Source organism: Artemia franciscana, chromosome 20 (assembly GCF_032884065.1).
Source record: "Artemia franciscana chromosome 20, ASM3288406v1, whole genome shotgun sequence".
Taxonomy (NCBI): Eukaryota; Metazoa; Arthropoda; class Branchiopoda; order Anostraca; family Artemiidae; genus Artemia; species Artemia franciscana.
This window is the reverse complement of record NC_088882.1, coordinates 32,879,984-32,893,930: the sequence shown is the minus strand read 5'-3', so window position 1 is coordinate 32,893,930 and position 13,947 is coordinate 32,879,984. Positions and strand designations below refer to the sequence as shown.

The 13,947-nt window shown below is 34.6% G+C and overlaps 1 protein-coding gene across 1 annotated transcript in view; it reads right to left on the bottom strand.

Annotated features, from left to right (window-relative positions):
* The window catches only part of LOC136040135 (uncharacterized), a gene marked incomplete in the record, with an annotated part of 117,374 nt that overhangs the window by 19,742 nt on the left and 83,685 nt on the right, over positions 1-13,947 (bottom strand). Inside the window, 2 exon segments of the mRNA XM_065724246.1 lie at positions 3,889-4,020; positions 7,991-8,281. Of these exon segments, the coding sequence (XP_065580318.1) occupies positions 3,889-4,020; positions 7,991-8,281 (423 nt within the window).

Below are 13,947 nucleotides of genomic sequence, written 5' to 3'. Positions count from 1 at the left end.
GATTACAAAAATAAATAAATAACAAAACTAGAAGTAAAAATACAAACATGACGCGATAACGATAAAACAAATTAATAAGCAAATTGTAATAATGTACCATGCTAAAGAAAATAATAATAACAAGTACAAGACGAATATATTTTGTTTGTAAGTGCAAACGCTATACATATGTCATGTAGAGCAAAAAAATAAAATACTAACAATTACCCAGGGAACAGAATAAAAAATAATTAAGAATATAGTATAACGACCAATCAATAAATCACAACAATAAGATATCATGTAAAATTAGAGAATATCTTTTAGCAGAATTTAAAGCGTAAAATTTTGGGAATAAAAGAAAGCATTAAGGCACGTCTTATTCTTATTTAAAGAAGAAAAAAAGAGAAAAAAAGAGAAAACATCAGTGATACCCAAGTAAAAAAGTAGTTTTAATTGTTGTTCAAGGTGGGGGGGGCTGTAACATCCCTGTACGAGGTTTTTGACAAAAGTATCATTTCGATCCGAAACCATTTTCGTAAAAAAAACTTTTATTATTGATATTAAGCAAAATCATAGTTGATATTCCTGAGTCAGCTTCACATGACAATTTTTTCTCACTTGCCGTACAAAAAAAAAAAAAAAAAAAAAAAAAAAAAAAAAAAAAAAAAAAAAAAAAACGCTTTGAAGTTTTCGGTTACAGCCCGCGCTGAACTTCCCTCTTTACAGCGCTGCAATTATTACTGCAACACAAGATCCCTTTGAAATTAGTCCCCTCTTCCCCAAAACCTACTGTAAAACTTTGGTCTAAAACATGCCTTTGTTTTTCAGAACTAATTTTCATGATTTGTTCTAAATTTCCTATGATTTTTCATATAATTATCCGTTCGTTTGGATAATCTCGGCAAAACTCAAATACTTTAATTAAACCCTAAAAAACTAAACTAAAATCAAATTAAACTGAATAATTGAAGAGTTATCCTTAATGTAAAAAAAGGATGCAAGGAAGAACGAGTGTAAATTTAGTTAATAATTCTTTAATAATTAAAGAGTTTCTTAATAGCAGGGTTGCCACCTGTAGCACGAAAGTGCTATTTTGGTACAGTTTCATCACGTTTAACACGTGCTACATTGAATGTAGCACATTTTCTCTTTTATGGCCAAAAATTTGTCGACTGTAGCACCGAAATTGCTGTGTAGAGGGCAAATTTGGGCACTTTAGGAACTGACATTGGGGCCAACTCGTGTAATAAGCAGCTATTTTTTGACTAACTAAACATATTTTAGTTAGTCTATTTTTAGTTTTACATATATTTATTGTTATACTTTTTTTGTTTGAGATTCTAGTTTTGTTTTTTTCCTCTCTACGCTGAAGATGCCTTGATTTATACGGGCGAAATATTCGTTTGGTTTTCGTTCTCTTAGTTTTTCATTACTGGTCATAAGCCCGTTTTGTCATTTTTCATATTCATTTCTTTGTTACGTTTATTCCTGAATGTTAATCAATTTTTCTTTTGCTCTTTTTCTCACAGTTAGCCAAAAAAGTAAGCTATTATTGTGTTGTAGACATAAAAAAAAACAATTTTTTTAAATGAAAGTAATGAGCGACATTAAAACTTAAAACGAGCAGAAATTACTCCGTATATGAAAGGGGCTTTTCCTCCTCAACGCCTCGCTCTAATAGAAATAAAATAGAAATTACTAAAAATACTTTAGCGTAAAGAGCGAGGTATTACGAGGAGGTAAACCCCTCTTATGCGTAATAATTTCCTGTTAGTTTTAAGCTTTAATGCTGCTCCTCACTTTCAGTAGAAATTTTTTTTCATATTTACTGTTTCATTGTTTTTTTTAATAATGCTAGAAAATCCTGCGCCCCCTTCATTGAAAGTCTCTTCCCCCATGAGAAGTTCCTCCATGGAAAGATTCTCCCACGTACCCCCCCCCTCAACTGTCCCTCCCCCCCAAAAAAAACAAAAAAATACCCCTCAAAACGTCTGTACACTTCCCAGTAACCATTACTATAAGTAAACTCTGGTCAAAGTTTGTAACTTGCAGTCCCTCCCACGGGGACACCGGGGGAATAAGTCACCCCCAAAGACATAGTTGTTAGGTTTTTCGACTATGGTGAATAAAATGGCTATTTCAGAATTTTGATCCGGTGACTTTGGGGAAAAATTAGCGTGGGAGAGGGACTAGGTGCCCTCCAATTTCTTTGGTCACTTAAAAAGGGCACTAGAACTTTTGATTCCCGTTAGAATGAGCCCTTTCACGACATTCTAGGACCACTGAGTCGATACGATCACCCCTGGGAAAAAAACAACAAAAAAACAAATTAACACGCATCCGTGATTTGTCTTCTGGCAAAAAATTAGAAATTCAACATTTTTGTAGGTATGAGCTTGAAACTTCAACAATAAGATTCTCTAATACGCTGAATCTGATTATGTGATTTTCGTTAAGATTGTATGACTCTTAGGAGGAGTTCCCCCTATTTTCTAAAATTGGGCAAATTTTCTCAGGCTCGTAACTTTTGATGGGTAAGACAAATCTTGATGAAACTTATATGTTTAAAATCAGCATTAAAATGCGATTCTTTTGATGTAACTATTGGTATCAAAATTCCATCTTTTAGAGTTTCGGTTACTATTGAGCCGGGTCACTTCCGTAGTACAGTTCGTTACCACGAACTGTTTGATTGAGTTGTAGACTCGTTTTAGTGCAAACTTACGGTGACTTAAATCTCCATAAGTCCCTCATTGCTCCCGTTTGAAACAACTTTCCCTGACAACCCTTTTGGCACACCGTGATGAATTATGTTTTAAGTTTAGTGTCGGTATTTAGGCAAATCCACTACTTCGTGAAACCCCCCTCCCTCTCCCCAGAGCATCTACCTTTACTCCAACTCCTCCTTCGACAAGTAGCTGAATTCGTTCCAAAAATTCAACCGGTAACAGCAAAACATATGTGTTACGCAAATAATTCCGTTTCCTCGTTCGTCAAGGTTTTTTAATGCTACATTCACTCGTCATATATATATATATATATATATATATATATATATATATATATATATATATATATATATATATATATATATATATATATATATATATATATATATATATATATATATATATATATATATATATATATATATATATATATATATTTTTATATATATATATTTATATATATATATATATATATATATATATATATATATATATATACATATATATATATATATATATATATATGTATATATATATATATATATTTGTTTTAGCTAATTATTTTTTTATTCGTTGCTGGTTTTAATTTTTGTCTTTTTAATTTGAACCTAAATTTTTCTTCCAGAAAGTTGGGTATTTAAATGTTATTTTATTTTGACTCTGTTTGTGCTATTTCGAGTCTGCATACAAATTTGTAAGACGATGGCTATGGCTGTGATTATTATATGTTTAGTGCCTTATTTTTTATTAAATAAAAAAAACAAGTTTTATTCACCTGAAAGTAAGGAGCAAAGTTTAAACTTAAAACGAACAGAAATTATTACGTACATGAAGGGAGTTGCACCCTCTTCGACACCAAGCTCTTTATATCAAAGATTTTTGGTAATTGTAGGAAAGCTTCTTATTGTTCTAACTAAACGATTCTTGTATTTCAGGAGTCATTCTTAAAAATTGGGTAACAATTTAAAATTGTGACAAGAGCTGCCATCGATCAGCATGACTGTATAAGACGTTTGACAATAAAATCGTATAAGTTGAAACAACTACGACCTATTTTGTTTGATATACAGTGCACCCAAACGAGTATCTTAGACTATCCTTAGAAATTCACAATTTTGAGTTAGAATAAAATAACGGAGAAAAAGATAATGGAAAAATAATGGAAAAAAGATCTAACCTTTTTTGACTGGGAGAAAAGAAGAACTCGATGGCCTTGTTTTTTCCATATTCTAAGCAACGATTCAACGACAATCATTTTCCCAGATCGTTTCCAGTCACATTCTCTTGTTGGTGAATCCCATGTCATGTCCTGAAAAAAAAAAATTTCATCGATTTTTTATATATAAAATAACCTTTTTCATTGGCTTAGTTGAAGTTTTTGTAGATTCAGATTGATTTATTAAAAAAAAAAATAAAATAATATGTACTTTGCATTCGTTTTTGTAAAGAATTATTGTCACCAGCTAGTATAGTATGTCCTGAGTCGTTCTAACTAACATTTTTTTTTTTGTTAACTTCCGAGCAACAGAAACAAATAAAGAGGGCAAATTATGTGGGAAAGGAACGTTGAAATTCAAGTCGATGGAAGAGACAAAAAAAAATAAATAAAAAATGATGGAGATAAGGGCGGTATAGGGTAAGATTGCGAATGGGCGATCTTAAGGTGAAGAGACAAAGAGTATCAAATAGTTCGTGGTAACGAACTGTTTTTAAGGAGCGAGCCGAGTCAATAGTAACCGAAACTCTAAAAAACATTTCATCAAATTTAGTCTTACCCATCAAAAGTTACAAACCTGAGAAAATTAGCCTTATTTTCGAAAAAAGGGGGAGCACCCCCTTAAAGTCACAGAATGGTAATGAAAATCACACCATCAGATTCACCGTATCAGAGAACCCAACTGGAGAAGTTCGAGCTCCTATCTGCAAAAATGCGGAATTCGTATTTATTTTTGCCAGAAGAAAGATCACGGATGCGTGTTTATTTGTTTATCTGTGTTTTTTTCCCAGGGGTGATCGTATCAATCCAGTGGTCCTAGAATGTTGCGAGAAGGCTCATTCTAAAGGAAATTAAAAGTTCTAGTGCCCTTTTTAAGTGACCGAAAAAAATTGGAAGGCAACTGGGCCCCCTCCCCCGCCCCTTTTTTCTCAAAACCGTCCGATTAAAACTTAGAGAAAGCCATTTAGCCCAAAAAAGTAAAATTAATATGCAAATTTCGTTTTAATTATTCACCTACGTTGAGCCAAAATCAAAACCCCCACTGATTCAAAAACGTTCAGAAATTAAAAAAAAACAAAAAACAAAACAAAAAAAACAACAAGTCTTTTAACTGAAAGTAAGGAGCAACATTACAACTTAAAACGAACAGAAATTATTCCGTATATGAAAGGGGCTGTCCCCTCCTCAATGCCCCGCTCTTTACGCTAAAGTTTGACTCTTTCTCACAACTCTACTTTTTAAAACAATAAAACACTTTAGCATAAAGAGGAGGGGACATACCCCTTTTCATACCTCAGGAGGGGACAGTCTTTTTTTAATAGTAAACTAAAAGGAGTATAGAGAAGCATAGAAAGCTAAGAGTATAGAAAAGAGTATAAAGAGTATACAGCACTAATAAGAGTGAGAAAATATAATCAACATATCAACATAGATTTGTTGATTTCATCAAAAATAAAATAATTTTGCTAAAGCTAAATAATAAAAGCTACTTTATCCGTAAGAACTGAAATAAAACCTATGGTTTCAAATTACTTCTCTATATGTCCTTGAATTTGAATATACCCAAAGTTGGAGACAAAAGAACAACATTTTTTCAAAACTGTACAACAGGTAAATTAATCTACCGTTTCAAAAACTAGTCTCGCAAAATTTTCTGAACGCAATAAATAAAAGAGAATTAACTATAAATAAATAAAATAAAATTTACTGAATTGAAGCTTTAAAAATTGCAAAATTTCAAACCATCAAAGCTAGCATTCCTTCTTTGCCAGGTATGCCAACTCTGACATGAGCGGTGTGTAACAAAAAGCCGTCGCTGGCACCATCGGTCAAAGGTTATCTTTTTTTAGCTTTTATTTGACAACCCTGATTAAATGAATTTCTGTAGAAGCATTTTACAGAGAAATTAAACAAACACAAATAAACAAATAAACACGCATCCGTGATCTTTCTTCTGGCAAAAAAAATACGAACTCCGCATTTTTGCAGATAGGAGCTCGAACTTCTACAGTTGGGTTGTCTGATACGGTGAATCTGATCTTTAAGGGGGTGCTCCCTCTTTTTTAGAAAATAAGATTTAAAATTTTATATCTGTTCACTGTCGATTAAAAGGTTTCATCCCTATTTTGAACTGTTATACTTTAATCCAGAAAATACTGCATAAATTTAAATTCAAGATCCCCCCCCCACTTTTCCGTCAATAACGGGTGTTTCTGGACGGCCAATTTTGAATATGTTATTAGGCGAGTTTTTCTGAACATTTTGGCACAAAAGCATTTCTGTTCCTCAAATGCCAGGTCAAAACCGTATTTTTCTGGGAATAAACAGAATTCTTTCATAAATAAATATCATGTATTATTCAACATTTTGGGGTTAACTTTTTGATTAATAAATTATTTTCTTGTTTTAGCGTGTTTTGGGTTGACTGTAAAACTCACGATAACAATAAAACCCATAAATGTCTAACAAGTTAACTCCAAAACAAACAACACTATACATAACATAAGTTTCAAAACATCTTATTTAATGTAACGGAAAGGTATAATTGGAACTAGTGCAATGTAGAAATCTACAGAGGGTTATAAAAAGTAGTCAGAGTGACCGACAGCAGTTCTGAGTTGGAAGGAACAAGAGTAGGATCTTCGGTAAGTTCCTTTGCGTTCCCTAGTTTGCTTAAGACCGATATTTGTTCTTCAGAATCATATCCTCCTGTCTGTTTAACAAAAACTCCAGTGTTAACCATTTTCAAGACAAAACTTTGAATAGCCAACTGTTTATCATTGTTAAATCTCCCTTTGACAATTATTAATCAACATCCACCCCACCCCCAGATTTATCTTTGTAACCTGAAGTTTCAATCTTCTTATCTATTTCTCCTCTTCTTACCAAGGGGGGGGGCGATTGGACCAACCCTAAAACTGACCAATTAAGCCTCTGGATGAAACCGCTATTTTTGTCAGGCCCCAACCCCTTGAGACATCTATAGATAAGTTTGGATAGATAACCCTTAAAACCGTCTCTTGTTCAGTAGAGTTTTGAGGCTTCTATTCACTGAGATTAAAACACAGAAGGTATAGGACCCAAAAAGGTCTTTTCTGCCTTCTGAATACCTTGGGATGTGAGACCTAAAACAAGTTTTTCGTCCAAGTAGGTGGCATACAAGGCTGTATGCAAGGGGGAGGCTTAGGGGGTTTCATCCCCCCAAAATGTTTTTTCGACTCGTAAAAACATAAGAAAATGAATATAAACAGAATTTTAACGCGTTTTCAAAGCATTTTTTAGTCCCCCTCCAAAAAAAAAACATCCAGGGAACGGTCCTGGTGGCATTCACAATTTCAGGATAAACCAGGCGAAACAAAACGTAAGATACGCGTCTTCTGAGGGTTCTAGCAATATAAGGGGGTATATTACAATTGAGCCGTCCACGCTAAAGAACAGAAGGTTCCACAGAGCTATTTTCCTAAAAGATTTAAATTATAAATTCGACAGTCTAAAATCACCAGTTCTACATTCCATCCAGTTTTATAACCTTTGGTAAAGTAACTATAACTAGGTGCAATAGGAAAGTAGTAGTTTATCGTTTTATTAGTAATTTTAGCTTTATTATTAAAAAAGCTCACTATATACTTCCTTGACTTTTCCGGGGGAAACATTTGATGTTTTACCCTTGAAATATAAAGCTAAAATTTTTGATAATGTGGAATTATAAAAATATGTGGCAATACATCTAATGAGGCTTTTAGCGTTATAAACACAAAAAAAATAAAACAACAAGACGAGGCCAGTAAATGTGAAAAAAAAGTAGGTGAAAAATAGAAAAAAAAAACAGCCTAAAAAACATTGCCCAACTAAGAAAAAAATCTCAATAATTGAATAACAATAATTGAATATTCTTTTGCAACAAAGTCAAAATTGAAATTTCATAAAAAATAACTGGAAAAAAAGTTTTTGGTAAACAGTAAGTTTTTTGGTTAATTACTTATTAGCTTGTCGACAAGTTTAGCAGAGGTTCAAATTTATCAAACAGGCATATTTTTTTTTTATCAAATGTTTAAATACTTACCCTAAATTCCTCGTTATAGTTGGGGAATAGGTCTGGATGGTTACATATTTTTCTCAAATTGGTAAGACCAAGAAAGGCCAAGGCTCTTCCTTCCACTATTCTAGAAACCTCTTTACTATCTATATACATTCTGTACAACTGTCGTTGTTCGTCGGTAAGTTTACAAAAAAGAACTTGTTCACTTTTTTCAGGGAGAGATAAATGTTTCTTGACATCAGCTTTCTGCCGTCTAAGTAGGTATGGGTTGATGGTATCACGGAGAATACACGCACATTTGTATGCTGCCGCCACCTATAAAAATAATTCTAGAGATATTGGCAAGAACAAGTAGACTAAGTAAGTAAAGGAAGATGGCATTGCAGAGTATGCACTATACTAAGTCATCTATAAAATAACTCTAGACAGAATGAAAAACGAGAGATAGAAAGAGAGAAATAAGTCTAAGGAGAGATTGTAACTTTATTTGTTGAACAAAGAATAGAAGAGTGAGCGTCCCCAGTATAGAGGGAACCATACAACAATACCGTTAGTCCTTTCCAGTGTGCTCTGTACTGGTTCTAAGCTGGAACTTCATTGGGGTCAACTGATCCAGTTGCAAGCCGATCGCAACTAGATCAAAATTTAAGATAGGTCAGGTAGGTGTTTGAATGGGTAGGCTACGCAAAGCAGAAGACTTTGACAGCTCATAAAGTAAGAGGTTGTTGTTGTTGTTTGGGGTTTGACGCGTTCGACCAATAAGTCATATGCGTTCGTATCACTCAGTTGTTCTGTGCCTTCTATAGTCACTAGCTTGCTTGGGTTTTGAACCAGAACAGTATCACTTGACTTGCTAATGGAGGGGGGTTATTTGCCTGCAGCAACTGCCTGCGTTGAAAAACGGGAATCAAAATACTGCAGCTAAGCATCGTCAAACAGCAATTGAAATACATATACAACACAATTCTAATAAATAATACGATTTTACACATTAAAACCAGTCTCATACAACCAAATATAAAAATTTAACCAAATAAAATAAATCTTAAATGATAAACAGAACAACTCAAAATCGACTGGTAAATAGATGGGAAAAAAAATTATGGGGAATGAACCAAACCAGTAGTCTTAATAAATCTACCTGAAGGTTTGTGCTTAGTCGCCTAGCCCAAGAAGGAGACGTGTGGTGTCCCAAAAACAGAATGTAATAAATGCCATCTCACAACAAATTCTTACTACACTCCTCTCTTTTTCATATTTTTACAATTAAAGATGATGTGAATTTTGTCTTCTCTACGCAGGTAGAGAGGTAATAGAGGTATAACCCTCTATTACGCAGGTAGAGAGGTACATATTCATACGCAGGTAGAGAGGTAATACAGCAACTGCCTGCGTTGAAAAACGGGAATCAAAATACTGCACCTAAGCATCGTCAAACAGCAACTAAAATACATATACAACACAATTCTAATAAATAATAAAATTTTACACATCAAACCAGTCTCATACAACCAAATATAAAAATTTAACCAAATAAAATTAATCTTAAATAGATGGTAAAAAAAAACTTATAGGGAATGAACCAAACCAGTAGTCTTAACAAATCTACCTATAGGTTTGTGCTTATTCGCCTAGCCCAAGGAGGAGACGCGTGGTGTCCCAAAAACAGAATGCAATAAATGCCGTTTCACAACAAATTCTTACTACATTCCTCTCTTTTACATATTTTTACAATTAAAGATGATGTGAATTATGTCTTCATATGCTCCACATGTGTTGCAGTTGGGGAGTGGGGCCATTTTTTACTGGAATAGTGTTAAAGTTTTTGGAGTTCTATTCCTTTTAGTTTGGTTAAATCCCCAGATATTTAATTGGAGATCTGGAAGGGAGCTAGACATTGGTGTGTGAGGGAGCTAACCTGGGTCTCTGTATCTTATTACTACTACCTTCTGGGCTAGGTATAGATTCCTTTCCTTTACGTTTTCTTTCAACTTTGCCAGGGCTGCAGGTTTGTGGAGGGGCATTACTGATTGTAGGGCTTGATTTAACTCTGTTTAGGTTTTCGGCAATGTTAGCCAGGCTGAGGGCAGCATTTTCAAGACCAACTGGGAGTATCTCTGAGACCAGTTTACAAAGTGATGTTATTATCTGGGTTAGATCAGAGATCTGCCTTGCCACACCTTCAAACATGGTCATATACTTCTTGTTTAGGTCCTCAACTGGATGGTGGTTAGGTGCCAAAGGAGGGAAGGAGTCTTTATGGGCCATAGGGACATGCTTTGTTTGTGTTGGAAGTCCCTTCTTCAAGGCCTCGGCAGCAGTTCTCATGGGGACATTATTGGTGAAAGAATAGGTTACAATAGCTTTCTTCTTCATGAAAACTGGGCACTCCCTGGCATTAGCAGCATGGTTGCCACTGCAGTTTGGGCACTTGGCAACCATGATCATGATCGAACCTGATCTTGCTTTACTGTTTTGGATTGGGGACATTCATTATGGGTGTGTTGTCCACTACATAGTATGCATCTTCTTCCTCTGCGACAATTTTAAGCCATGTTGCCAAAACCTTGGCAATTGAAGCACTATATTGGTCGGGGAATAAACTGCTTAACTGTATACCTTGCACCCTAAACAGAGATTTTCAGAGGGAACTGAACATCCAGATTGAAGGTGCAAACCAAAGGGATAACTGATGGGTTAGGGTTTTTAAAGGCCAATGTTGCTTGTTCTATTCTATTGTCGACTTGGACCTCCTTGACAAAATCATCCAGATTGGTGACCTCCTCAGATGGGATAAAGACAATACCTTTTCTATTTCTGATTGAAGCAGGGTTGGAACTAGCTGCTATATCTGTAATAGAAAGTATAGCAGTAGCTACTGATTGGTTTGCAGCTATTATGATAATATAGCCATCTGATCAAAGTCTTTCTAGCGTTGACCCATAAGGGCCCCTGCACTCATGATTTTGGAGGTGTTCAAACAGTTTTCTTGCAATAACTGTTCTGCTACCTAATTTCAAAGACCTGCTGGTGTCATTTGGACCTTCAACTCCTAAGGCTAAAATCCTAATACTAGAGTTATATGGGTCAGGGGATGCAGGATTACTGACTGTCTTGTCAGTCATCCAAAAAAAAAAAAAAAAAAAGACGCAATGGGCTAAAAGTGATCAGGTAAAACAACAAAACCAAATCACAAACAGAAGTCAAATGTCGAATAAATAAAACAAATAAACTAGAAGCAGAGGGGGGTCCTAAGTTAGTAATAAATTAAGCAAGCAAAATAAATCAAAAGAAGGCACAGAGCTAAAATTCAAAGCAGGGTAAAAAGGGGGTTGATGAACACTCTCAAGCAATTTGGTAGATGCAGGAGTCTGGGAAAATTTGCATGAAGCGCAATATCAGTCAAGGCAAGCCAAAGTCCAAAAATGTACAACAAAATGAGTATACTGGCGCCAGGGACCCTAGGGGCTGAGCCCCTTGGTATTTACTCAACAAACCGTGGCACAGAGCTACCCCTACTTGGGAAATAGCAATTTTGAGTATATTTGGAATATTTCAGTTTCAATTCTTCTTTTCTTCCCCCATAAAGTAAGATTCGAGCTTCTCAGAAGCGATGGCATTAAAGAAATGGAAAATTTCCTAGTTCCGTACGCGTGGAGCCATCTAACATATTAAATCTCACGGTGATGTTTAGCGTGGAAAGCATCTAACTCCATAGCCTACGTCTGGATCCTAAGCTACATCTCTGGCAGATACAGCTTACTGATAGCTAGCAGATTAGATTGAGATTTGGAACGCAATGTGCTAAACCCATCGAGATAGAAATGATTAGAAACCAAATTCCTTAAATTATTGTTCGTCTCTTAGGTTGAACCTCTAAAAAAGGTCATCGGTTTCAGCAGCTTTTTACGTAATTAGGTTTATATTTCCTATTATGCTATTGATTCGTTTTACACTCCTGCAAATGCTGTATGGTTATTTTTTGCTGTAATAAACTTTCAGTGTTTCAACATAAGAAATAGATTATCGGGACGCTAACTTACAATCGATGCATCTACAATCCATCCATCTTTATAATCTCTGCAAAGTAATTATGACTAGGTACAATAGGAAGTTAGAACTTTATCGCACCCTACCTTGAAGGAATATTGACAAGATAAAGAAGACTATTGGTTTCAATTCTGAATTTTCCATTCCCCCCCCTGCCCTCCAAAAATAGTTTAAAATGTTTGAGTGCCTGGTAGTTAGATTACTAAATTATATCTAGTCACTGAGCCACAAATTCTAATGTTGCTTAGACTTTTTCTAAGACGTAAGAAACAAAGAAGAAAAAAATAAAAATAAAATCAAATAGCCGAGATAAACAAGGATAATGTCACCCAGTGGAATGAAATAAAGCCAAAATAAGCAGCTGTTTTGACAACGAACTCCACCAAGTCGTCTTCAGTGTTTAAAAAAATAAACAGAAAAGCAAAATCTAACCTTTTGAAGTAAACTCAATAAAAGCAGAATACACACTGAATCAAACAAACTAAGCATTAAACCAAGCCAGAATAAATGAAAGACCATTGACCAATTATGTTGGGCAAGAGTTCTCAACTTAGCGACAGAACCAGCTAGCCTACATATCTGATTTTCATTGAGAAGTGGTCAGGTGGTATTCATTTAAACAGGGGGAAAATGTTATTGGAATCTTTCAATGTTGAGTTATAACAAATTGGGTTTATAGAAATATCTCGTCCATTTCTATTTATAGCAAGATCTCTAGTGATATATTTTTTTAATCTCAATTATCACCCTAAAAGATTGTGGTAAGCCATTTACGGTGGATGTTGAAGCTAATGAACTAAATGATCTAAATTTTCATAAGTGCGGAAGGTCAAAGAAAAGTCAAAGTTGTTATTTTACTTTCACATCTCAGCGATTTATCTATTGAAATATCATTTTCATGCAATCCCTACCCCAACTGTTGACGGGTCCTCCCAAATTAAAACTTCCCACAGGAACACGGAACTCTGTAGACACCACTACCAAGTACAGGGTTAATTTTATCCTTCCCCAAGTTTTTTAGAAAATACCAAGGAATAAATTTTCTTCCAACGAGAAGTGGCACCAGACACAACTTTTGGGGATCGCCTAGTGCAGGCAGTTGCTCCCAAATCCACGTGACTCCTAGTACTATTCGTCAAAGACTAATTTATTAGGTACCCATACATTGTTCATAAATATGTTTTTATCGGTGATATAAATTTTTCAACGTTCAGTGATTACCTGTTGGAAAAGGAATAAATTTCCCTTTGAGGACAAGAAAAAATCAAATTTGTAATCAAACATTTCATCAAGGGCTAACATCCTCATAATTAAACATTTTATCACGAAATAGCATCTCTATACTCAAACATGTTATCAAGGGCGAACATCTCCATACTCAAAACATTTTATCAAGGGCTAATCTCTTCATAATCAAACAGTTGATTAAGCACTTTATATTTATTATGAACAATACAACTTTATTCTGGAGACACCTTGGTAAGAAAAAAAAAATGTCCCTCTGAGGAAAAACACGTAAGGCTGGAATATGTTTTAATTATCAATTTAACTCAATCTTATGAACCGAATTATTCAATTCCGTATTAAGTTTATTACACTGATCAGTGATTGTAGCTTCAGGTTTTAACAGCTCCAGGCCTGCCAGGAAAAAGTGGAAATATTTGGAATCCTATATGATTGTTGGATGATTAGTTGATTATATACTCATTAAAAAGTTCACGTGGTTACCATTTTCTAATTGAAACTATTTTCAAAAATACTCTTTTTATTATGACGTCACATTTCCGTTTGTTCGTCGAATTTTTAAATTTCATTTTTATTTCCTGGCTCATAAATTATTGTGCAACAAAATTTCACGTCTCTCCAGCTTGGATAATTTGACCCATATTCAATTGGATAGCCTAGCGTAGACTTAATTATATACATTGAAA